The 26,249-nt window shown below is 32.9% G+C and overlaps 2 protein-coding genes across 2 annotated transcripts; one reads left to right on the top strand and one right to left on the bottom strand.

Annotated features, from left to right (window-relative positions):
* Positions 1-13,807: 13,807 nt before the first annotated feature.
* LOC107609936 (uncharacterized) lies at positions 13,808-15,954 on the bottom strand. Its single transcript, XM_016312001.3, has 2 exons — positions 14,486-15,954; positions 13,808-14,399 (listed from the first exon to the last, which is right to left on the bottom strand). The coding sequence occupies exons 1-2, from the start codon at positions 15,622-15,624 to the stop codon at positions 13,808-13,810; spliced, it is 1,731 nt and encodes a 576-aa protein (XP_016167487.2). The 5' UTR covers positions 15,625-15,954.
* Positions 15,955-19,458: 3,504 nt separating this feature from the next.
* On the top strand, positions 19,459-22,480 carry LOC107632573 (snakin-2). Its single transcript, XM_016336241.3, has 4 exons — positions 19,459-19,759; positions 19,854-19,919; positions 20,073-20,115; positions 22,155-22,480. The coding sequence occupies exons 1-4, from the start codon at positions 19,700-19,702 to the stop codon at positions 22,337-22,339; spliced, it is 354 nt and encodes a 117-aa protein (XP_016191727.1). The 5' UTR covers positions 19,459-19,699; the 3' UTR covers positions 22,340-22,480.
* The last annotated feature ends 3,769 nt before the right edge of the window (positions 22,481-26,249 follow it).

Raw genomic sequence — 26,249 nt, 5'->3', positions numbered from 1 at the left:
ACAACTCGAGTTATACTACTTGGAAGGTGAAGAGGTCAGTTGGCCTTAATACAGGTTGATACCATGTTCATCATTGCACTTTCGGGGCAGGTTTTCTCCCTCAAATTTAGTGTCAACCATGTAGTGCCATATATGCTTGGAAATCTCTGGAATCCTACTTTCCAATGCCACTAGAATCACCTCATTTAGAGCTTTGTGGCTCAAGTTATGCGTGTTTGAAGAAGGCATGGTCAGGCTGCCAAGTGCCACGTTAACTTCCACGTTAACTAAGTTAACGTGGGAGTTAACGTGGCTCATAGTGGCTTGTGTGGCTCATTCCAACGTTAGTGACAATGTTGGGTGTCACTAACGTTGGCGATCACCTCCCTTCTTCACGTTAGCTTCCACGTTAACTAGGTTAACGTGGGAGTTAACGTGGCTTATTGGGGCTTGTGTGGGTCCCTTCCAACGTTAGTGACAATGTTTGGTGTCACTAACGTTGTCGACTACCTTGTTTCTTCACGTTAGCTTCCACGTTAACTAGGTTAACGTGGGAGTTAACGTGGCTTATTGTGACTTGGCCAATATTAGTGATAAAGTTGAATGTCACTAACGTTGGCTTCCCCTTTACTTCTTAACGTTAGAGGCCACGTTAACTAAGTTAACGTGGCAACTAACGTGGCCGCTTATGAGCTTGGTCCAACGTTAGTGATAATGTTAAGTGTCACTAACGTTGGCTCCATTTCCTTTCTTCAAAGTTAATGCCACTAACTTTTCTCACTAACGTTGTGGCTTTCCTTCCTTCCACGTTAGTGCCCACGTTAGTGTAACTAACGTAGCCACTAACGTGGCTCTTCTCTTCTTCTTTTGGCCTAAAATCAATCAAACAAAGTGCATCAAAGTCTTGCTCTTAATCATGGGATCATGCATCATCCAATTTATCATATAATTCATGCAAAATTCTCATGAAATCATGTAAAGTGCACAATGCATGCTTGAATCAAGATGTAAGTGAATATCTACCCAAAACTAGCTTATTTCCTAAGAAAATGCATGAAACTACCTTAAAAACAGTAAAGAAAAGGTCAGTGAAACTGGCCAAAATGCCCTGGCATCACAACACCAAACTTAAAGCTTGCTTGTCCCTAAGCAAGTACTGGAACAAGAGAATGATGAATGGAATGCCAAGAGAAATGAGTCATTCTTGTGTAAGTCATGTCCCTGATTTTATGGTGGTTTCATACATAGCAACTTAGGTTCATTCCTGGCTTTCAGACCTTTATCATGTCCTAGAATACTCACTGTGATTGCATCCCATGAGACTTTTATTCATTGATCATTTTGTTGTCATTTCAGGGCTTATTTTTGTTCTTAAGCTAAGTATTCTATAAGGGGGCAACTCTTTAAAATAAGCTTTCAGCCAACACTCCCGAACCAGTTGGTTCAAGGTGCTAGGTGTTGAAGCACCCCTAAGGACTTACTTGCTCAAGTCTCTCCCCCATACGTACACACCACAGGCATATAGTTTATTTATTTTCTTTTCTTGAGACCTTGGTGTCCAGCACCTCTTTGGGTTACTAAATGCTCTGTAGTGAAGGTTACTCTTGATAGTGGACTTTCAGATGATAATCCCGGGTTAGTTAACCTAAGTTACCAAGTGATAAAGCACCCCAAAGAGCTTATTCGTCCAAGTAGATCCCTCACACAGGAGCACCACAGACACATGCCTCAAGATTAAAACCATTGGTGCCTAGCCTTATTGCTTACTCTTTTTTTTTTTCTTTTTTTTTTCAACCTTTATTGTTCTTTCCCTTTTTCTTATTAGGATCTTCTTATTTAGCTAGTCTCATGGGGTGTGTTCAAAGCATATGATTCAGGACAGATAGTTGTCTTCCCACCTTGTGGTTGAACCAACTTAGCTAACTTATGACCACACCACAAACTCAGGAACTTACTCCATAGTATGAACTCTACTCTGGTCTTTTATAAAACACTCATTCTCTTTTCATTTGATTCAAAAGGGATAAGCATACTAGTAAGCAAAGTAAGGATGCAGTAATGACATTCAGACTAGAAAACACAGCCTTAATCAATAAAAAGTTTAAAAGACAGAATTGACATGCTTATTCACAAGGAGAAAGCACACATACATACAAAGAACATAGAAGACAATCATGCAAATTAAAGTGCTGGAAATAAGTAAGAGGAGAAAGAAACTTTACCACCTTGTATTTTATCTTCCTTATTGTTGCCCTTTTCCTCCTATTCTTCCCCTTCCCACACCAGACATAGAATGATTGCTTATACTCAAGCAACAATTAAAACAGTGGTGACGGGGTTTATGATGGATCATGAATGTCTTAAAATAAAGTGTGAGTATGCATGTGTTTCAGCAAGCAAGATTATGGATCACAACAAAAGCACAAGAAGTAAAACAGAGACAATGTGATTGCATTAATAAGTGGTGTTGGCATGGTACTTTGCTTGAAAGTTAAGTGGCAACACCAAACTTAGTGTGCCACTGTCAATTTAGACTGTTGCAAGTACCCAGTAAAGATTGGAAATCAAATTGTTGCATGGCAACACCAAACTTAGAGTGCAATCATATGTCAAATTATTGAAAGTAAACTAAGCAAAGCAAGAAAATGTTACCTACGGTTGGGTTGCCTCCCAACAAGCGCTCTTTTAATGTCATTAGCTTGACATGTTGTTCACAACTTTCTTCCTCTTCTTCCAGTTTGTTAAGAGGAATGACCTCAAGAGGAAAGAGGAGCCAATTAATGCCCCTTGTTTTGAGTGCCTCTCCCCAGCAAGCCTTCTTCTGTTGTTAGCTTGAGCAAACTTGCTTGTTGGGATAGGGGTGGGATGGCTTTTGGTTGACCTTTTCTTCTTCATGAATATTGTCCTTCTTTTCTTGGTCACCATCCTTTTGTTAGTGTTCATGTTGATTGCCTTTACCACCTTGATTTCAGGATTTGGGTATTGTATGATGGGTGGAGCATCCTCTTCATCAAGAGCTTCTTGAATTGGTGGTTCACTGAACTCACCCTCTATGCAACTCTCTGTTTCATTGGAGTGTGGGCTCCCTTGATTGACTTCCTCCTTTTTTCTTGACCTTTGAATGAACTCCTCTGTTTCTGGAGAGAGTGAAGTGGTCTCTCTTTGTGATCTCAGCTCTTCAATGAATTGTTCTTCAGAATAGAATTGTGCATTCTGTCTCAATTTTTTTATGGTCTCTTTCTGCTATTTTCTCCTCTTCGATTGTTTTTATTATTTCTTCAAGGAGGAGTTCTATCCTAGTGAGTCTCTCCTCTATTCTACTTTTTCTGCATTCTTCAATGATGAGTTCCACCTTAGCAAGTTTATCTAAAGGAGGTTGGGTAGATTGTAATGGTTGGGCGGGGTTGGCTTGTGAATGGCATTGGATGTTTTGTGGTTGTGTGTTCTGAAAGTGGTATGACTCTTCTGGGTAGTGGATTGAGTTTTGTGGATGGTGAAATGAATTGTATGGATTTGGGATAGACTTTTGTGCTGAGGCATACTCAAATGATGAAGAATTTAGGCATGTAAAACTTGGAGGTGGGGTTGTATAATTGAGAGGTGATGGCTCTTGATGAATGGGGTATGAATGAGTGAAATCTCTTTGATTATGATCTTCCCAGCCACAACTTGAGTAGTGATTAATTTCACCAAAATATGGACTATTTTGTGGCTCTAGAAAGTACCCCATTTCATGTTCTTGATACTCCCACCCACCAGGAGCATAGTAAAGTGAATCATTATGTGGTGGTGGAGAGTTTCTCATGAAATTTGATTGACCTAAATATGATGGGTGCTCCTTTCTTTCCTGCAAAAAGCTCTGTCTCAAACAATAATCGCCAAAAGAAATTGGAATCTCCATTGTCACAGATTAGGAAATTCCCAGTGAGGCAATATCACAAACAGTTGGTTAGCGAAAGAAAATAAAGAAACAAAAGAAACAAAGACAAAAGAAAAGTGTCTAATCTAGTAAATCAATCAACCGGTAGTTTGTTAATCACGATTAATCCCCGGCAACGGCGCCATTAGCTTGATGCACAGAAAACTTGTCTCATAACAAATTTCCTTCGGCAAGTGTACCGAATTTGTCGTCAAGTAAAAACTCACAATAGAGTGAGGTCAAATCCCACAAGGATTGATTGATCAAGCAACTTTAATTAGAGGAATGTTCTAGTTGAGCGAATCAGAAATTGAGTTGAGAATTGCAGAAAGTTAAATGCGGGAAAGTAAATGGCAGAAAGTAAATTGCAGAATCTTAAATGGGAATGGGGGAATTGCTCATAAATGTAAATGACAGAAATTAAAGAGAATGGGTAAGATCAGAAATGGGGAGTTCATTGGGCTTAGGAGATGTTGCATTCTCCGGATCAATCTCATTTACATCTCTTCCTCAATCAATGCACTCATTGATCTCCTTAGCAATCTTAAGTGATTGAATTACAATTTCTTGTAATTCAATCTCTCAAATCTTGATCAATAGCCAATTCCTTGGTCAATTGCTCATGAGAAGAGATGAAGTATGGTCACTGATTATACCACATGTATTTCCCAAATCAAGCACTGAGAGGATTATAGTCACATATCCATCCAAACCCAATTTGGTCCAGCATGAGAAAGCATTTCTAGCTTGATCTCTTCATTCCTCTTCCAAGGTTCAGAAGAGATCCAAGTATGAATAGTTTCTTTTCCAAGATAACTACCCAATTGGATTAAGATCGAAAGCTTTCAAGTAAAATCAAGAGAAAAGATAAAAGAAGAATAATGAAAACTAGTATTGATCTATCAAATTACAACAGAGCTCCCTAACCCAATGAAAGGGGTTTAGTTGTTCATAGCTCTGGAAAATGAAAACAAAGATGGAGAATACATGATGAAAACTAGAAGAGCAGAAAAGTAAAATACAGGAAGTAGTTCTATGCTATTTTCCAACTCCCAGCGACTCCCCAAAATAATTCAAAACTACTCCTATATATACTACTCTTCTCATCTTCTAGTTGGCTCTTCAAGTCTTGGGCCTTTGGATCTTGAGTTTGAAGCATTTCTCTTCTTCATTTGGGCGTGGCTTTACTTGCAGAGAGAAAGTGTGAAGTGGGCAGAGATTTTAGCTCAGGACGTTAGGGTTGTTAACGTTTAGTGAAAATATGAGTTCGAGAACGTTAGTGACAATCGACTTTCTCACTAACGTTCCTAAGTAAAAGCCACGTTAACCTCAACGTTAGTGGCACAAACGTTGCCACCAACGTTGCCTCTAGGTCCTTCGCACACGTTATTGGGACTTAACTTTCCCAATAACGTTGAAAAGCCCCCATTGCTCCTACGTTAGAGCCCATGTTAACTTAGTTAACGTGGCTCTTTAACGTGGGCTTGCCATCCTTCGAGAACGTTAGTGACATTCAACATTGTCACTAACATTCCAATGTGCCCCCATGTCTCACGTTAGAATCCACGTTAACTAGGTTAACGTGGCTTATAACGTGGCCATGCTTAGCCATCCCCAACGTTAGTGACAATGTTGAGTGTCACTAACGTTGGCTCATCATTCACTCATCCACGTTAGCTTCCACGTTAACTAAGTTAACGTGGGAGTTAACGTGGCTCATAGTGGCTTGTGTGGCTCTTTCCAACGTTAGTGACAATGTTGAGTGTCACTAACATTGGCCATCACCTTCTTCTCTCACGTTAGCCTCCACGTTAACTAAGTTAACGTGGAAGTTAACGTGGCTCCTTGGGGTTGTGTGGTTGCTTCCAACATTAGTGACAATGTTGGGTGTCACTAACGTTGTCGACCACTCTTGCCTCTTCACGTTAGCTTCCACGTTAACCAAGTTAATGTGGGAGTTAACGTGGCATTGTGCACTTAGGCCAACGTTAGTGACAATGTTGAATGTCACTAACGTTTGCTTCCTTTCCCCCTTTTAACGTTAGAGGCCACGTTAACTAAGTTAACGTGGACTCTAACGTGGCCACTTGTGAGCATTGGCCAACGTTAGTGATAATGTTAAGTGTCACTAACGTTGGCTCAAATTCCCTTCTTCACATTAGAGTTCACGTTAACTTAGTTAACGTGACTCTTAACGTGGGTAATGATGGCTTCGAGAGCGTCATTGGCAGTCACTTTTCTCATTAACTTTGCAAGTTACCTCCCATTCCTCGCTTCCTTTGGTCCTGAAATCAGGCAATAGAGTGCATCAAAGTTCTAGTTCAAGTCATGGGTAATGCAGAATACAATTTGTCACTAAACTCATGCAAAATCCTCATGAAATCATGTAAAATACACAATGTATGCTTGAATCAAGGTGTAAGTGAATATCTACCCAAAACTAGCTTATTTCCTAAGAAAATGCATGAAACTATCCTAAAAACAGTAAAGAAAAGGTCAGTGAAACTGGCCAAAATGCCCTGGCATCAATAATTGACCTTAATCCATAAGTCCTAACCAACTTACCAAACTAGTTGATAAAAGGCTAGAGTTAATGGAAACAAGAGTCAACTAACTACCCAAGAATTACCACTAAATATCGGACATTATGACTCTAGTATCCTAGGAACTCAAATCCCAAGCCAAGGTGTGAAAATCTATTCAAAATCCATAATTGGCATTTTCACAAATACCTTGTGTACATAAAAGTAAAACATAGAAAATTGCAAAATAAAATGGAAAACTATACCCAACTATCAACAAAACCAAACATAAACAAGCAATCAAACATAAATGAAGCATGAAACATAAAATTTATTAATCAAAGCTTCAAGAAACTCAAAATTGCAATTATGAACAAGTAACTTGAACCAAAAGGAAATGAGAGTAAAAGTGCTATAATTAAAGAGGAAATTGAGAGTACTTACAATTAAAGAAGCAAAATCAAGGTTCAAAGCTTGCTATAAAATGCTACAATGGAAATTGATGAACCCTAGGAGAGTTTTCTACTCTACACTACTCCTACTCCTACTTACTATGAAAAGCTTGTAAAAACTAAAACTACAACCTAATAATAGCTAATGTCTTCATATGTGTTGAATTTTCCTTCATATAGCATCCAAAAACAGCATCCAAGCCTTCCAAAATGGCTCAAAAGGCCTCAGAAAATGCGCTACACGTGTTTCATTAATGAAATCACGTGTTGGGTCCTGTGCGTACGCATAGGTGCTAGTGCGCATGCACACAGAAAATTCTTTCTTGTGCGCACGCACACACACTTCGCTGTGTGTGTTTTTCCTTGTTTTCTTCATGTTTTCTCCCTTGTACATGCTTTCTTCCATCTTTGGCTATCCATTCTTGCCTCTAAGGTCTGAAAGCACTCAGCAAATATGTCATGGCATCAAATGCAATAAAAGTGGAATTAAATTGCTCATTTCAAGCACAAAATTGTATGTTTTCACATTTAGGGTCAAATTGGGGACAAAACACAAAAGTATGCTATTTTGGTGCTTAAGTGTGAGTTCATGTGCTAGAATCCATCCAAATCAAGCTAAAATATATCGAAAAATATGGACTCATCAGTTACCATCAGATTTACCGTCGGATTACTCCGATGGTAAATTGGTCAAACGCAGCATTTTACTAAAGCGATTTGCCATCGACAAAATCCGACGGTAAAATCACCATTAAAGTTGGTGCCCACAAATCCATATTTCGCTCCAATCATCACCGCTGAATTTAGCATCGAAATGTAAAATCCGACGGTAAATATTTCGGAAAATCCATATTGCCTTGTATACGACGCAAAATCCAACGCTAAATTCGCCGGTAATAGACGCCGTTAAATCGGACGATAACTTCGACGGTTTTCAGCGTTTTTATTATAGTGACAATGCAAATTGAATAAGAAAAGTTTTTTCCTCTTAATGGATAGTTGTTGCACACTTGATATTGGTGAACAAAGAAGGAAAGATTCTCTCCTCAATGCTAACAGTTAGAGCATTAAAGAGTGCAACGGCTAGCTTGATCAAAAGAGAAATTATTTTACATTAAAGAAGAGATATGAAGCTCTATATATTGATGAATCATCAAGAAAGAAGGCAATCATTTTCGTGCATATTGAAGACCATAAAAAACAGCAATTATTTTTCTTATTTTTAAGTGTGTTCTTACTTTTCTTTTGTATAGATTCAAGCTTACTTTGAGAGATATAAAAGACAAAGAGAGCAGTGTATACAAAAGTCCTTTGGCCTTTGTTTGAGTGTTTTTATTTTGAAAGTGTGATGGGTTAGAGTGCACTTAGTTCCCCTTAATTAGGTTGGGTTAGCACCTAGGTGATTTATTAAACTTGGGATAGCTTAGGTAGTTTACAAAAGTGTGAGTCTCTTGGAATTGGTGATTGTAATCTATCTTGATTATAGTGAAAATTGTTCCATTATTGTGGTGAAGACTGGACATAGGTTACATTGCACTTCGTGGCCAAACCAGAATATATCGAGGTGTCACTCTTCTCCTTTCCTGTTTTTTGCATTTTTTGTTCTGTATAATCAGGAGACAAAATCACAAATAATCTCCTAAAACCAGAATTCTGCATAAATTATTTAGTCTAAGTCTAAAAGTTGTTTCTTGATTTAACTCCCTTCTCAACTCTCTTGGAAACCTTCATGATAAATTATGCGTAATTCAAAACTTTTCATCTTCCTCTTCTTCATCATTATCTTTATCGTCATCATCTTCTTCTTTTTCTTTTTCATCTTTTTCTTCTTGTTTCATCTTCTCATAATTCTTCTTATTTCACCCTCTTAAGAATAATAAAAATAAGAAAAAGAAAAAAAATGATACAAAGAAAAAGAAGAAATAAAAAATGGCATAATAACACCATGAGGAAGAGGAGAAATAAAAAAGAAAATGCAACAGCAACAACAATAATAAAAAAATAAGAGGAGGAGAAAACATGTGAAGAAGAAGAATAAACGGGACGAAAAAGAATAAATGCATGATTCATGTACATATTGTATGAGTGATTTTGTTGAGTTTAGGATAATTTGGTTAGACTTGATTGATAAAAATGCTTGAAGGTATAGCAAAATCGAACTATTTGAATTAGTTCATAATTTTTTTTTGTAAATAAAATTTAAATTTTATAAATAAACTCAATTATTAGTGTATCAAACGGAAGACATTATCAATTTTTATGAATTGAGCTTATAGTCTGACATAATTTACTTCCAACCTAGATAAATAGATAGATAGATAAATTGATTGACAGATAGATGTATATATAGATCTATACCTTATATAATTTTTATTGTTTAATATTCTCTTTTTTATACTCAATACTTTTTAGTTTTAATTTTGTATTAAATTAATAATTGTTTTTAAATTTTAATAACTTATTAATTAGTTTAGATTTATTATATTCTTTGAATATTTATTACAAATAGAATATTAATAAAAATTATAAAAAATATATATATTTTATTAATAAAATTTAATAATATTATTCACTGTTAAAAAAAATAGAAATATCATTAATTCAAAAAGAAGAAAATAGTAGTGAGTGTTACTGTGTTAGTCCATGTTATCATTTGTTTGTTTTTTATCGAATCTTTTAATTCGATAGATTAATGACTACAGATCAAAATTTTATTAAATGAATTGTTGCATGCAACAATAATATGATGTACAATGTACTTAAGCTGATGTGAGTGCCAGCTGGAAGATGGAAATTTCTGAAGGACAACAACTCAAGAGGACCACCTTTAATTACTCCAAAACAAATAAAGCAAAACATTTGGGCCACCTTTTAGGTAGAAGAAGGTGGAATCTCTCTTGTAGCGATGAGAGCACAATCGGATATTTTATGCGATGAATTGGTGCCCATTCCCATTCTTGTGTTCCTCTCATTGTCATATATATTATTGCTCTTTATAGTTTGTTATATTTGAACTATTTTGGTTCAAATTAGATCTAGTAGTTATCATGACTTATCAAACAAGCATATAACTTATTGGTAAAATTTTTAGAAGAAATATTTGTATTATTTAAAAATATCAGTATTTCGTTTTATATTCGATAAATAAAAAAAAATTATATACTTATGTTTGCAGTTTTTAAAAAGTTAACGATCCTTTTTAAAATTAATTTATATCTATCAAAATTAAAAAAATTTAATATAACTTCATACATTAATTAATATCTAAATTTAATCTTTACATTAATGTCTATTATAATATTTTAAATTTTAAAAATAATTTTACTAAATATATTTATTGTTGTTTATACTTATTAAAAATTATTTTTAATTTAATTTATCAATCATATATATTACAACTTTAAAAAATTAATTTTTATAAACTAATTTTAAAGAGTAAAAATTTTACCAAATTAAATATCAACTAGATTGATATTTTTGTCGAGTTATAATTATACAATTTTTTTGTAATTTGTACAGAACTTTAGTATTCAAAACAAGTCACTTTTTAATTTGTATCCAGTTTTAGGTTGGGTGATTTCCAAAAGAAAAATGGTGAAATATCGATATTTAAAAAAATAAAGATAATTTATTGTCGATAAATTTAATGTTTGAAAATTTAAAAAACATAAAAAAAAGATAATTCGTCATCAGTAAATTTACTTTTTTCAAATTAAAAAACAAAATTATTAAATTTATCTTTTTTTTATAATTAGGTCAAATTCACCCCTTCCGAATTGATCAGTTTTTGCAATTCGCCTCTGGTAAATGCTATTGCCTCACATTTTTTAAAATCATCAAAAATTCTTTTTTGAAATTTTACTTCCCAATAAATCATATAAAAAGTTTTTCCCCTTAACAAGTCACTTGCATTAGACAGAGCTTTCAATTTCTCTCGTCAATTAAAATAATAGCAACAAAATCAGTTTTATAGTCACTGCGAAGTGTGAGCATTTTATAATGCACAAGTAGTAGTATGTTAAAATGTAAAAATTTTATGGCCAAAGGCAGTGCACTTCGAATAAAGTAAAGAGTGTAACATTTTTTAAAAATTAATTTATTATCAAAAGTTATCAAGGTAAATTAAATTTATTTATTATTATTATTTTTTTTGTTATGGGTTGAATAAATAAATTAACACTGAAAAAAACTAATTCCCTCCTCTAACGCAGGACTTTTACACCACAAAAATAGTAAGGAAAACTTGATCGAATTTTTGCTAGTAGTGCTTCTATTATCGTTTTGCCTAACCACAGATTTTGATGCTGTTGAATCCACTCTCTTTTTTTCTGTCATAAATGACCTTCAAAGTCCGAAAAATAGCTGCCATAGAAGAAGAAGCCTGTCTGTAGCTATTCAGGTTGGCTAACTCCAAATACAAAATCGATTCTGTAGAAGAACCCATCTCCAAGAAGACGCCATAATTATCAGATGACGATGCAGTCAAATCACAAAATACGTGGCAGTTACAAGCCCATTATCTTTTATTTCAAATTATCCTCAACGTATATGTAATAGAATGAAAAATTAAAATACAATTATATTTAAATAATTATTTGTATTACTTTTTTATTAGTTTATTCAAAAAATAACTAAACTTTAAAGCTAATTAATATAAAATATTACAGATATAAAACTAAGAGAAATTTTTATTTGTATAAGAATGAGCCTAATAAATAATTATTCTATTAAATATATAATTAAGATTTAAGAGTATTTCTTTCTTTGCCAACAAGCTATAATTTAAATAGTATATAGTCTTTTCATACTCACCTAAAAGGTCGCAGATTTGAGTCTTCTTATTTTTGGTAAAAAAAAAAAAGTACTTCTTTCTTTTATTAACTTATATAATATTTATTGAATAGTCGCAGTTACGTAAAAACTTTTTTGTCATAGTATTTGAACAAAAAAGTTATTTTAAGAAAAACTAATAATATATTTTTAATTATATTTTTAATACAAAATAATAAATTTTAAATATTTTTTTAAATAATATATATTAACTAAAATAATATAATTATTTCAAATAATATATTTTAAATATAGTAAAGTAACATATTTTAATAAAAAAATTGTTAATAAAAAAATTATATAAATATGTTTTATATGAATTTTTGTTTCGCACAAAATAAAATTATTATATGTTTGTTTGCTTCTTACGTTCTATATATGTTTCGTAAATTAAATTTATATAATATAAAATTTTTTATCATTTACTTCATATTTAATGTTATAATTTTGTTTCATACAAAATAAAATTATATATATATATATATATATATATATATATATATATATTAATTAAATTTATATAACACAATTTTTTATTATTGTGTAATATTATAATTTTGTTTTACACAAAATAAAATTTATTTAAATTTTAATATTATATACATAATATATATTTTATATTATTTTTTTAAGATTCTAATATATCTTTTTTTCTGAATTTAGTACATGAATTTTCAATTTATTTTTCATGTATTATTTATTTTAATTCTAAATTTCAGTAATTATTTTTTGTTGTACAGATATGTTGTTTTTAATATTTATATATTATTTTTTTATTTTAAACTTCAGCCCAATATCTGAAACTTATAAAAAAATCTAAAATTTATAAAAAAAAATAGTTAACCTGATTAACAGATTACTTTTTTAAATTTAGACTATTCAAATAAAATATAATAAATGAAGAGTTTAAATTTAACGAATTAACAAAATATGCAGCACTCCATAGTTCATACTTAGCAAAGAGTCTTTAAGAATGAGCCTTTTATATGTAAAATGTTTGTTATATCATATCTCTCTATATTTTCTTTATCATAAAAGTTAAAATATAGGGGTAAGTATTGTTTTGGTACCTAACGTTGAGGGTGAGAATCGAAACCATCCCTCATCTAATTTTCGATTTAGAATCGTACTTAACTTTTTTTCGTATTAAAATCATCCTTTTAATTTTTTTAGACAAAAATGCCCTCCACTACTATGAGCACCTTTATTTTCATCACCACCACCACTTTTGCCTCCACCACCACCAAGAAAAACAACATTTTAACAAATCAAACAATCAGAAATTCAACTCAACAACCAAATCAACACACAATAACAATAAAATAAAAAAAAACAAATCAAAATCAGAAACTGAAGCAGTCACAGAAATAGAAGCAGAGGCAGTAACAGAAGAAGAAGCAGAAGCTCAAGCAGAAGAAGAAGCAGAGACAGTCACAAAGGAAGAAGCAGCGCCGGCGGGGTCCCCCTCCAAGCTTAACCGGCGCCGTCCCCCTCCCCCCTTCCCCCTCTTCCTTTCCCCTTTCCCCTCTCCCTCCCCTCCCCCTTCACGTTTCCTTTCGGCTCCCCCTCCCTCCAACCCCCAAAACGCGTTTCCTTTCCCCCACCCCACTCTTTCTTGTTGTTGCTATAATCTGTGCTCCTTGGAGAATCAGATTAATTGCTTTCAATAAACAAGTCTCAGTAATTAAAATCTAAATTCACTTTATCTATTATGAGTTAAAATTTTAGATTCAAAAAATTGAAGAAAAATATGAGGTCTAACCTAAGAAGCACAGACACGGACACGGACACGGGATACGACACGGACACGGACACGGAGACACACCAAAATTAAAATTTTACCGGACACGGACACGGCATATATATATTAAATTTTAAGAAAAAAAATCAAAAGTCATAATATATATCATATATATAATATGAAGTCAAAATTTACAATTGAACTTATAATCACTTCCTAACCCCTCAAAAAAAAAAAAAAACACATGGAGTATTCTTTAACTATCTTTTGAACTTCACTACTTCCTATTTTCATATCCTTTCCAAAAAAATATGGGGCATCAATTCTAATGATATATCCAAAAAAAGCTAATTACAGTGATCATCTAAAAAGTAACTTCATTTTCTTCATTGACAAAAAGAACAGCTTCCAACTCCGGTTCATCAAGAGAAAGACTAGCAATTTCTAGGACCCCATTATCTTCATCAATTGGTGAAAAATCATCTCCCGCAATATCCCACATCATTGTTTCTCCTTTCTTGTATTGGGGAGTTTTCCTTGACATGAGACGAAGATTGGTATGCACAAACACTAAATTCTCAGCTCGTTTGGGTTTTATCTTATTTCTTTTGAGAGAATGAATAAAAGAGTAAGTGCTCCAATTTCTCTCACAACAAGAAGATGAAGATGGTTGCCCAAGTAGTTTGAGAGCAATCTTTTGAAGAGTTGGAGCATGAATACCATGAACTAGCCACCAAGATTTTGCATCTAGCACACCTCTATCATTCAAAGAGTCACAATCATCAAACCCCTCTCTACCACCTGAAAAATTAGCAAACTCTAAGTTCACTTTTCTCCTATCTTCAGCATCAGGGAAATATCTTTTCAAGCACTTCACTCTCTCATTAGTAAGTTCCACATCTTGATGAGGAGGAACACGTCTAGAGTCTTGTCTTAGCCATTGATGACTATAATACCTATATAATTTTTAAGGAATAAAATTATACATGGTTTAAGCAAATCTATTTAAACGAAAAAAATTGTAAAAAAGTTTCAATATTACCTTGGATTCAAGGAATGTGCAAAACAATGAAGAGGTGTACTACTTTTTGTCCAACGCTCAATTAATATTGAGTTCACAACATTGAAAAATGTTGATTCCTCACTTTCATCCTTTTTCTCATAGTGATATATAACCTTTTTCACCTTTTCAATCATTGAATCCCACATTTCATACACTAAATGGAGACTAGGAGTATCCGTATCAGTGCTTCTTAAAACATCATAAATAGGATCAGTAAAAGAAAGGATGTAATCCACCTTTTGCCACCAATTATCACTCAAAATCTTCTCTTTAACAAATTCAGCCTTTCCCACATCATCTTCCTTGTAGGAGGACCACTTCTCACTAATCACCATCTCTTTGAGTCTAAACTTTATTAATTTGAACCTCTTGAGCATCACAATGGTAGAGGCAAATCGTGTAGGAGCAATATTAAGTAGTTTCAATGATACAAATTCATTAAAAATCGATAACCTCATATGATGATTCACAATGAAATTTTTAATGAAAATAGCATCTTCAGCAACTTGTGTAATCCAACAACATTCTTGATAAACAATATTATTCCTCTCGGTGTTCTTGGCTGCACAAATATTCTTCAAGGCAAGATTAAGTGTATGGACAACACAAGGAGTCCAATATATAGTAGGAAACTCAGCCTCAATCAATAATCCAGCAGCCTTACACACAGGTGCATTGTCCGTCACAATTTGCACAACATTTGAGACACCAACTTCCATAATCACTTCTCTCATTTTGCTTGCAATAAAATCTTTGTCTTTGATCTCATCCGAACAATCTATGGCTTTCAAAAACATAGGTCCACTTTCAGTCACAGCCATAAAATTAAGAAGAGGCCTTCTTTGCGGATCACTCCACCCATCACTTACAATGCTTACTCCTTTTTGACTCCATGAATTTTTTATTGGCTCCAACATCCTTTCCACATGCTCCCTTTCTCTCTCAAGCAAAGTTGTCCTTAACTTGTTATAGCCCGGGGGAATATAACCATCTAGATTTTTGTTAGAAGCAAAAGAGAAAGCTTTGATAAAGTGAGGGTTCCTTGCTAGATGAAATGGTAATCCAGAAGAGTAAAACATTCTAGCAATTTCTAAATCTAAAGTATCTCTATCTTTCATATTGAATGAGTGATCTATTGTTCCTGGACCCTTTCTCTTTTTCGAACTACCTTCATCATTAGAGGGTGGAAGAGGAATAGATTTGGGCTTTGCACTTTCACTCAACAATGTAGCTTCATTATCTAATTTTCTCAATTCTTGAAGCTTCACTGCAGTGATTTTTTGACAGACCCTTATTCCCTTTCCTGGAATTTTCAAGAGATGTGCTCTCACCCTAGTGTAAGAGCCTCTAAATACAACTTCACAATACTTGCATTCAAACTCAAAATTACCTCCCCCTTCAACCTTATTTTTTTTCACAACAAATTTTCATAAAGGCTTATCCGCAGAGTCCTCATTTTTTTCAGTTCCAGTAACCCCAAGAGAACTCATCATTCCTAAATAATTTAATAAAAAAAATCAATAATGCAGATAACAAGTAACTATTTGTAGTAACTAGTAACTATGGAGTATAGACTTAGTGAGCTAACATTCTAACGATAAAATAAAAGTTCAAAAGAAATTACCTCAACCCCTAAGTTGCTAAGTTGCTGCAAGCAACGATTTGCAACAACTATTGTGGCAAAAGAGTGCCACCGGTGAAGAGGAGCAAAGCAGAGAGGAGAAAAGCACGAAGCAAAGAAGATGAGAACATAGGGAGATGAGCGCACAGAGGTAGAAGGAGCGGCGTGCAGTGGAGCGACTCGCAGAGGAGCATCGCCGGAGGAGCAATGCACAGAGGACCGGCCTGCAGAGGACTTGCGTGCAGAGGACCGGCGCGCAGAGGACTTGCGTGCAGAGGACGGTGCGTGGAGGAGGGTGACTTTTGCTATGCTCTGAAGGTGAAGGGTCGTGTAAAAAATGAGGGTTGTTTTTTTATGAGTTATTTAAAATGTGTGAGAGACTCCTTGTGCTTATGGGGTCCAAGATTTTTTTTGGGTTAAAGGTAATTTTTTTTTAAAAAAAATTTCTGCAATTTTTACATGCCAATCGTGTCCAATGCCGGGTCCTCGTGTGTCCAGTGCCATGTCCTCGTGTGTCCAGTGCCGTGTCATGGCGTGTCCGAGTAAAAAAAAAATTTTTTTTTTGCGACACGTGCTCAGGTGTGTCGGACACGTGTCCACCGCGTGTCCACCGCGTGTCCGTGTCCACCGCGTGTCCGACACGTGGACACGGCAGTAATTTGGTGTGTCCGTGCTTCTTAGGGTCTAACATTTCAAGTAGAAACAGAGAGAAAGGTTGAGTGAGAATAACAGAAAGAGAAGCTTTGAGAGCTTGAGAGGGAGACAAGAGGTTGTCTTCCCTGGAAAGGAAGCAAACAACATCAACCATGCACACTTTGCCAACGCATCTACAACACTCTCCTCCTTCTACTTCTCCTTCTTCTTCCTTCTTGCTGCAATGGTCGCAGGTCCAGACACTGATGTTGTCTTCGGAGTTGTTGAGAGCAGTCAAGGCGTGTGCGATATTGGAGGAAGCAGAGAGGGACCTCAACGGTGGTTTTCCAAGGCAGAGGTCGGATACCTCGCGTTCCTGCAGAAAGCTCACTGCCATGCACGACGGAGCGAACGCGAGAACACAACGGTGAGGAGCAGCGGCAGAAGAGCAGCGGTGAGGAGCGTCGGCGCTGTCCCCCTCCTCCCCCTTTCCCTTTCCCCTTTTCCTTCCCCCTACCCCCTGCGTCCTTTCCCTTTCTCCCCTCCTTCTCCTGTCTTTTCTTTCTTTTTTTTATTTTATATTTTTTTATTTAAAATAACAATTTATAAAAGAAGGATAGTTTTGTCATTTAGAAAAATTTTTTATTAAAAAGGACGATTTTAATACGAAAAAAACGTTAAGGACGATTCTAAATCGAAAATTAGACGAGGAACGATTTCGATTCTCGCCCTCAACGTTAGGGACCAAAACAATACTTACCCCTTTAAATATATATAAATATGATTTTGTATTAGAAAAATATGTGGAAGAAGAGAGAAGTGCAATATAAGCGAGATTTGCTTTTGTTGCACGTTTTGGTGCATGGCCTAGTACGGAAAAGTACTTGACCCCATGAAAATTGAAATTATGATTTCTGAAGGTGTGTCAGAGAGAGAGAAGCAAGAAGCAAGTGATGGAGATAAGGATGATGGGAATGGGAATGGGAATGGAGCACAGCATGCATTGTTAGTAGTGTTTACAGCTTTCACCCAGCTGTCTCCAATCAATGCCTTAACAACAAAACAACTCCTTGGATTTGCTGCTACTTCAACTTGGACTAATTTGACCTCATCCCATCCTTCAAAATTACTACTCCCTAATCACATTAATATTTTTCTTTAGGCCAAGGTCTTGCCTAGCAAATAAATTAAATTAACTACTTGAAAAGGAAAACTTTGGAAATCATTCTAAGTTTTAAACTTTTTTTTTCTAGCTTATTTTTATCTATAAACTTATATAATAATACAAATTATTTTATTAATCTGAACATATTTTTTATATATTTTTAAATTATTATTTAATAATTTTAACTTGAATTTTGTCTAAATATTTTAAAAATAGTATAATATTTTTTTATATTGTATTTTTGTAAAGAAGAAATATAATAAAAAATTTATTTAGAATGTTATTTGACTAAAGTTGACACACAATTCGTATTTATAGATATTTAACCTGTTCTAATCAAATTTTTTTAAATAAATAACTAATTATTTTATTTACAGATATAAATAATTTATAGTATATTTATCAATTTTTATTTTCTTTACATATTTTATTTATGGTATAAACAAATTAATTAAAAATTAATCTGTATGAATAAAATCAAATCCAATTGCGAGATTAATCTTATCTGATTGATCTGTACCTATAATATATAATATGAATTTTTATAAATAGTAAAGATTTGAATTTAAATTTCTATCTTTTACACAAATACTTAGAGTCATCAAAAGTAAAAAATCAATTTGCTAATCATACAAAAATAATATGTGATATTATGGAATATGAAGGACTAAAATATTATGTTTAAGTGTAGATAAAGTCAGATTATAAGATTTAAAATGTTAATAAAATTTGGTTTAAAAGACTTAAACTATCGAGTAGAACTAAAATACAGCTTAAATTTTCACATATTTTACCTATAGTTATTCCTACACTTGCCTCAAAAATGTATAAAAGGTGTTTGTATTGTGGTACTAGTAGGGGTAGCAAATAGAAAAGTTTGTCTCGTCTCACCTCGTCTAGTCTAATGAAGTAGTCTTAAAACAAAATATAAAATCAACATAATTAGAAATTAACTTTTTTAAAACAAAATATAAAATTAATATTGTCTAAAGTAAAAAAAATATTGTTTAAAATATATAATTAAACATTTTTAAATTTAAAATCAATCAAACATAAAATATAATCCAAATATACCTTAGAATATCTTCAATTATCATCTTCATTCTTTTATAGATCAATAATATCATAAAAATTTATAAAAAAATTATTCTAATAACAAAAAAAAAAACATCTGGTCCAGCAAAAAAGTCTGTCCGGCCAAAATTCGCCGAAATCCACAGATTAGGTAGTGCAGATTAGACGAACCTTTTAAGTTTGGCGGTCTCAAATTTTTAACTTAACCCGCCTTTTTTGGCGGGTTATGCAAGCCGACCCGACAGATTTTGACCTATTTACTACCTCTAGGTACTAGCAAAACAAAAGATGTTTCGTATATATATATATATATAATTATTAAAAAATAATTAAATATATTATAATACAATAATTAAATTAATCACAATAAAATAATTAATTTTTTAATTTAGTACATATATTTTATACTGTGTTAATTAGTGAGTGATATTGAAGTATGTGTAAGAACTAAGAAGATATAGACAAGAGGCTTATAAATCAGATGTGAGAAAAATATGGAGGGGTGATACGGTAATTTAGAAGTTGGAAGATTTGAGTTTGCGAGTTGCGAGTTATACTTATGGCGGTCTTGTTTTTGTGGCTATATAAACGCTACTAGTGGGTGTGTGTAGAAGCGAGGAATCACAGAATCAGATAGACTCACTCCATTTCAAATCAGTTTCCTAAAATACAATAATAATAATAATAATAATAATACACTATGGCATTATCACGCGTTGTTCTGCTTCTCGGAGTGTTATTGCTTCTCTGCCTTTCTAAAGTAACATAATATACACTCCTTAACTTGGTCTTTTTATATATATCCACCCACTTGAAGCTCGCTGCTTAGTGTTTTTTTTATTATTTTACTTTAGGTTTCATCTGATGTGAAGATAGAAGATGAAGATGATGAACAACTGAGCCTGCCCGCGGACAAGCCAGTATGCACTTTATTCTTTATCTTGTGTCCATTTAAATTTAATGTGTCTTCAAATAAACTCTTGTTATTATTTTATTATTTACTTTAAAGCTATGTAGTGTTATATATATAGTGCTGATTAAATGCTTTTGGCGCTGAAATTTATTTTGTTCAGCTTATTGTGAGAGACAGCAACAGAAGGCTAATGCAAGATATAGGTAAGCACCACAGTATAAAATATGAGAATGCTACACAAATTAAATGTCATAATTAACTTTTATACTAATCATTTGTACAACAATGATTTTTTACCCAAAATTTGCGTCTAAATTTAGACAAATAGTCTAGTCCATTTTTACGACTTCATATTTTTTTTGGATAACGGGGAAAATTGAAAACTATAATTTTTTTTGGTGTCTAATTGAAAAGTATATTTAATTTGCGGTTACTCTATTAGATTTTTAAAACATATTGAAATTTATTTTTTGAAAATATTTAGTTATTTAATGTCATATAAACACAAATTAGTTACAATATATTTAGACATGTTATTTTTAACATATTTTTCTAATAAAATAATAATCAAAAGAATTAAATCAAGAGATATTCTACTATACAGATTAAAAATGTATAGAGAGTACAAATTATTTTATAATTATTTTTTATTATATTATTGTTGTTCAAAATATGAGTCTTAGTTTTTTCAAAGACTATTTAATCTCATAAAAAAAATCTATAAATTTACATCTTTACCATATAATTCACCTTAAATCAAATATAACATAATAATTAGATATTTTTTTACAACATTATAATTAAATTTTGACTTGGAACACTAAACACTAAATCCGTAACATTACATAATCGCTTTTTTTTTTTTTTGTATTTTTTAGCATGATGACTTAAAATAAGCTGAAAAAGAAAAATCATAACCTTATAAATTATGAAGTATGAGCATTTTATTGAGTTGAAGTATTCACATATTATATAAATTTCGGTTAAGACACTAAATTGACATTCGTCCCACACTGTTTTTGGTTTTATTTTGCATTTTTTGAAAATTGAACCGAACCGATTAGTTTGATTAGGGTGGATGAAAATCGTCCACCGAATTGGTCTGATTTAGGGAAAAATCGGCCAGCAATGAAATAAAAAAAATTAGTCAAAAAATTAATTAATTGATCTATTTTTTTAATAGTTAATTAATTTAAGATAAAATATAAAATAAAATTATTTTTTCAAAAAATACATATTTTATATATAAATATTTTATATTCGATTTAATTTTAGTTATTTTTGTTAAATTTTTAGTTTGAACTTTTTAGTTTTATCAGTTTGTCAGTTCGACTTTCAGAAAACTTTTCTGTTTCAATAAAAGATAAAAATTTGTCTGAATATATCGAAGAGCCTATATTACTAAAATAAGTATAGAAATAACATATAGTATTTATTATTAATAAATAATTTAAAATACTTTATTTAATTAAAAATTATTTATATGTTATTGTTAATAAATATTAAGATAAAGATATATATAAAAACAAAAGTTTAAAATTAGTATATTCATCATGTGCTCTCTCTATCGTATTGGGTTCCATATTCATGATTATAGCGCCTTATAGGTCTTGCTTTACAACACAAAATAGATGTAAAACAAAAAAAATCGTTGCTAAAAGATTATAAGTCTTACAATACAATACAAAATACATGTAAATAAGAAAAATCTTTGCAAAACCTTGAAGCCTAGATATTTTGGATTCAAGTAACATGACGTTAATCTGTAGAAAAATTTTTAAATGTATTGATATACTGGTATTTCAATTATTTTTAATTGTTGATTTTAATTATAAAAAATATATAATATATATAATTAAGGTCTACGATTAAAAATTATTGAAACACTGGTATACTTGATAACTTTCTTAATCTATATTGCGGGTCTAAGTTAAAAAGTTTGGCAAATATCGTGGTACATTTTAATTACGTGTTGAATTTGTCGAAATTATTTTTTAAGGTGAATATTAAATATTTAAAAATGATTTAATTTTATATTTTTTAAATTAAGTATTAATTTTTAAATTTTTTAATAAATTAGACAATATGATTTAGACACTAAGTGAGCTAAAAGTTAACCTTTGACGACATATATGTAGGGACATTTTGTCATAAAATAATGGTTGGTTGGTACTAGTAGTGTACTAGTAGCATATGTATGATGTTGAATGAATTGAATAAGTGAATATTGTTTGGTTGGCAGATTGTGGTGGACTATGCAAAGAAAGGTGCAGTTTGCACTCAAGACCGAATTTGTGCAACAGGGCTTGTGGGACATGCTGTGTGAGGTGCAAGTGTGTCCCTCCTGGTACTGCTGGTAACAGGGAACTATGTGGTTCTTGCTACACTGACATGACCACCCATGGTAACAAGACCAAGTGCCCTTAAGCCTTAACCTATCTTACAACTTCCCCTTATGTATTATTTCTTCCTTCTTGTGTTGTAGTTTGTGCCTTTCTTGTGGCTGGTATGTGAATCTAGTGTATAACTGCTTAGTTCTTATGAGAAAAATACAAATATTTGTCATTATGAGATATATATTATTACTTTACTTTCATGTTTGGACAACTAATACACAATTATTAGTACAAATATCATAAAATTGGAAAATGTACAAAAACACCGTTCTATGTGAATATGTGATATTTGATTGAAGGCAGTTTATATTTTTAAGTTGTAATGGACTGCGCGGTAAGGATTAGAGAAGTAAATACTAAAAAGAGTATTTGCCAATAAAATTACCATCTGTTTGTGTTGAATATTAAAAAGAATTGGCAGATTAGATTTTTTTTTGAGTAAAGTATCATTTTTGTTCTCAACGTTTGGGGTAAATCCTATTTGTGTCTCTAACGTTTAAATCGTCTTATTTGTATTCTTAACGTTTGTAAAATTGATTCAATGTTATCCTGTCGTTAATTACACATTATGAACGCTTTAATTTGAGTTTTAAAAATCTTTTGTTGAAGTTAGAATACAAATGTCTAAGAAAGAATCGATGATTCACTCCGAAAAATAGTTCATCAAAAACTAAAACTAATTTCTACAACATTTACATATTTCACTTTTCTAGGGACATAATTGAATCTAAACATAAATAATGGGTATAATATTAAAATTGAACATATCAAAGTGAAACCTAGTTGAGAATGAATACATCTAAGTGAGAATAATTGAAAAATATAATCTGATTTGTTAGTATAATTGATAGTAGGATAACATTGAATCACTTTTATAAACGTTAGGGATACAAATAGGACGATTTAAACGTTAGGGACACAAATAGGACTTACTCCAAACGTTGGGGACAAAAACGATACTTTATTTATTTATTTATTTATTTATTTATTTTTTTGTATTGAGATTAGATATTAAATTATTAAATATATGTGTTCTTTTCATCGGAATCAAATATTAAAATTGGAAGTCCAAACTTGCATTGGGCTTGATATTTTGCCCAAACTTGCAAAATAAAATCTATTTTACAATTAATCAGTTACATTCATCAAAAAAAAAAAAAAAAAAAAACATAATCAGTTACAGGCAAGGCTATCAATAAAAGAGTTATTCGCCGTACCAAAAAGAGAAGAGAGTTATTCGCCGTACCAAAAAGAGAAGAAAGAGAGATTCGGGCAAACTAAATGAATTGTTAGTTTATTTTTATTTGCCTTTAAATTAATCCAACCAACTTAGGTTAGTTAAGTAGTTAGTTCACTCGTTTGTTTAATTAAATATTGAGAGTTTGAATTTCACTTTATATATGTAGTAATTTGTTGATCCAATAAATTTATTTTCAATTTATTTTTTCTAATTTTAAATTTTTTTTATTAAAAAAATTTAAAATATTCTTAAACGCCTTATTTCAATAATAAAAGGCTATTGGATATTGGGCCAAGTAAAAAAATAAACATATGACTAATATCAGAATAAGGACAAAAATCAACTCAAATTGAGAACAATACAGATAAACATAAGCCCATTTACAGCAAATTAAACAATGCCTAATTCTTTTATTACTCTGTTGTGTCTTCTTCTACACCATACATTCTTTTAGAATTAGTTAGTTTGACGGCTTACTATTCTGTTAGCATATGAATCATTTTCTAAAAATTTAGAAGATTTCATTTGATTTTGTTGAGTTATACAAAATATAGGGATAAGTATTGTTTTGGTCCCTAACATTGAGGGTCAGAATCGAATCCGTCCCCAATATAATTCTTGATTTATAATCATCCTTAACGTTTTTTTTTTCATATTTAAATCGTCCTTTTTAATAAAATTTTTAACCTTATTTCTAAAATACCCTTACTCCTACTTTAATTAAAAAAATTATAAAATTAAAAGGGGAGAGGGGAAGGGAATTGGAAACGCGTTTTGGGGGAGGGAGGGGAAGGAAATGCGAAGGGGGGAGAAGAGGGAGAGGGAGAGGGGAAAGGGGGAAGGGGAAAAGAAGAGGGGGAAGGGGAAGGGGGGAAGGGGGACGGCGCCGACGAAGCTTGGAGCTGCCGTCGCCGTCGCCGAAAGAAAGAAGAAAGGAGAGGGGCTGCGCTGCGACGGGGGAGAAGAGAAGAGGAAGGATCTGCTTCTGCTTGAAATTCTACTTCTTCTGTGACTGAGGGTTGTTCACCGCCGTCGCGTCGTCATCGGGAGGGGGATCCCGCCGGCGCTGCTTCTTTTGTGACTGCCTCTCTGCTTCTTCTTCTGCCTCTCTGCTTCTTTTTTTTTGTTGAATCTGTATTTTTAATTTGTTAATGGAAGAAGAATTTGTTCTTCTGGAAGAAGAAGAACAAGAAAATTTCTTCTCCTGGAAGACGAAGAAGAACAAGAAGAAAGGGTATTTTTGTCATTTAAAAAAAATTTATTAGAAAGAACGATTTTAAAATAAAATGCAACATTAAGGACGATTTTAAATAAAAAATTACACCAGGGACGGTTTCGATTCTGACCCTCAACGTTAGGGACCAAAACAATACTTATCCCCAAAATATATTATAGGACAACATGTATATATATTGCTAATATCCATAATGTTAATGAACAAGACAATTATAGCACAACATTTCTCACCTCAACTCCTCTCTTTTCTCTTTGTTTTAATAATTAATAATAGTTTAATTCTTATGATTATTACAAGAAAAACGATGAATACCGTCGGATTTATTTTTGAATTTACCAAATATATCCGCTAATAATAAAGTTACTATCAGACTTACCGTTGTCCTGGAGTTGACGGTATAAACGTCGCCAAAAATTGTTTACTGGCAGATTTTTTTGTTTAACGTTAATTACCGACAGATTTTTCGTCGGTTTTTTTTAATGGATTTGTCGAGACCGAATTGATGATTACCTGACAGTAACTTTGGTATCATTTCACGTGTTTAGGAGCCAAGTTACCGTCGAATAATCCTACAGTAATATTTTTATTTATTTATTTATTTTGGCACAGTTAAGCCATAATTACTAATCAAATTAAATCTCTTGTTAACAAAATTGTTAGCAAAAATCTAAAATTAGCAGAAATTAACAAATTGTTTTATTAAAAATAAATGATCTGAATACAATAAAATGTCACAGAAGTATAATACAATAAAGTAGACAAACAAAAAAATAAAACCCCTATAGATCCCGGTAATCGTCATTGTCGTGATCCCCCTTTTGAGGTGACAGAGTAGGTGTTGACATCGGTGCCCCACCAACAGCGTTTCTGCTGGCTCCAACACGCATCTACTAATTGTACTCCTCCATCTGCTCCCGCAACTGATTGAGCTGCTCCAATTTCTCTGTCAAGTCAAGTCCGAACTGATGGCAATGACTCCTGCCACGTATGCAAGAAGGTCGTTGTACCTCTGCTCAGCCTGCTCTGCTTGCTGGTGGTGAAGCTCCTGTGTTAGCTTCTGCACCTCATCCCTCAAGTTGACAACTTCCTAGGGATCGGCAGGCCTAGTGGTAGAGGTAGAGGCATAAAAAGCCACTAACATGGAGGAGAGGTCACTGGTGAAGAACAACTCCAACTCGAAGCGGCAATTCTTGTGGGGTTCAGAGGCGGTCTTGCGCCAAATCCTATCAGGATCTACCACTAAGGTCTTGGAGCTGGCTTCGTCATTCCCACTAGGTGGCTGAGATTGTTGGGTTGTGGCCTCCAACCTCTGCGTGTAATCCTCTTGTGTCACACACATTGTGATTAGGATAATAGTTAAATAATTGACTTTAAACCAAATAAATTTGAAACTTAGGACTAGTTAAATTCACAAATGAGCCGTTGATCTCTCACCAACAAATCTCTCCTTGTTGGCCTTCAAAA

The sequence above is a fragment of the Arachis ipaensis genome, chromosome B1 (assembly GCF_059453495.1).
Source record: "Arachis ipaensis isolate K30076 ecotype BB chromosome B1, ASM5945349v1, whole genome shotgun sequence".
In the NCBI taxonomy this organism is placed as follows: domain Eukaryota; kingdom Viridiplantae; phylum Streptophyta; class Magnoliopsida; order Fabales; family Fabaceae; genus Arachis; species Arachis ipaensis.
The sequence above is the reverse complement of the archived record's forward strand: the minus strand, read 5'-3'. Positions and strand labels throughout refer to the sequence as shown.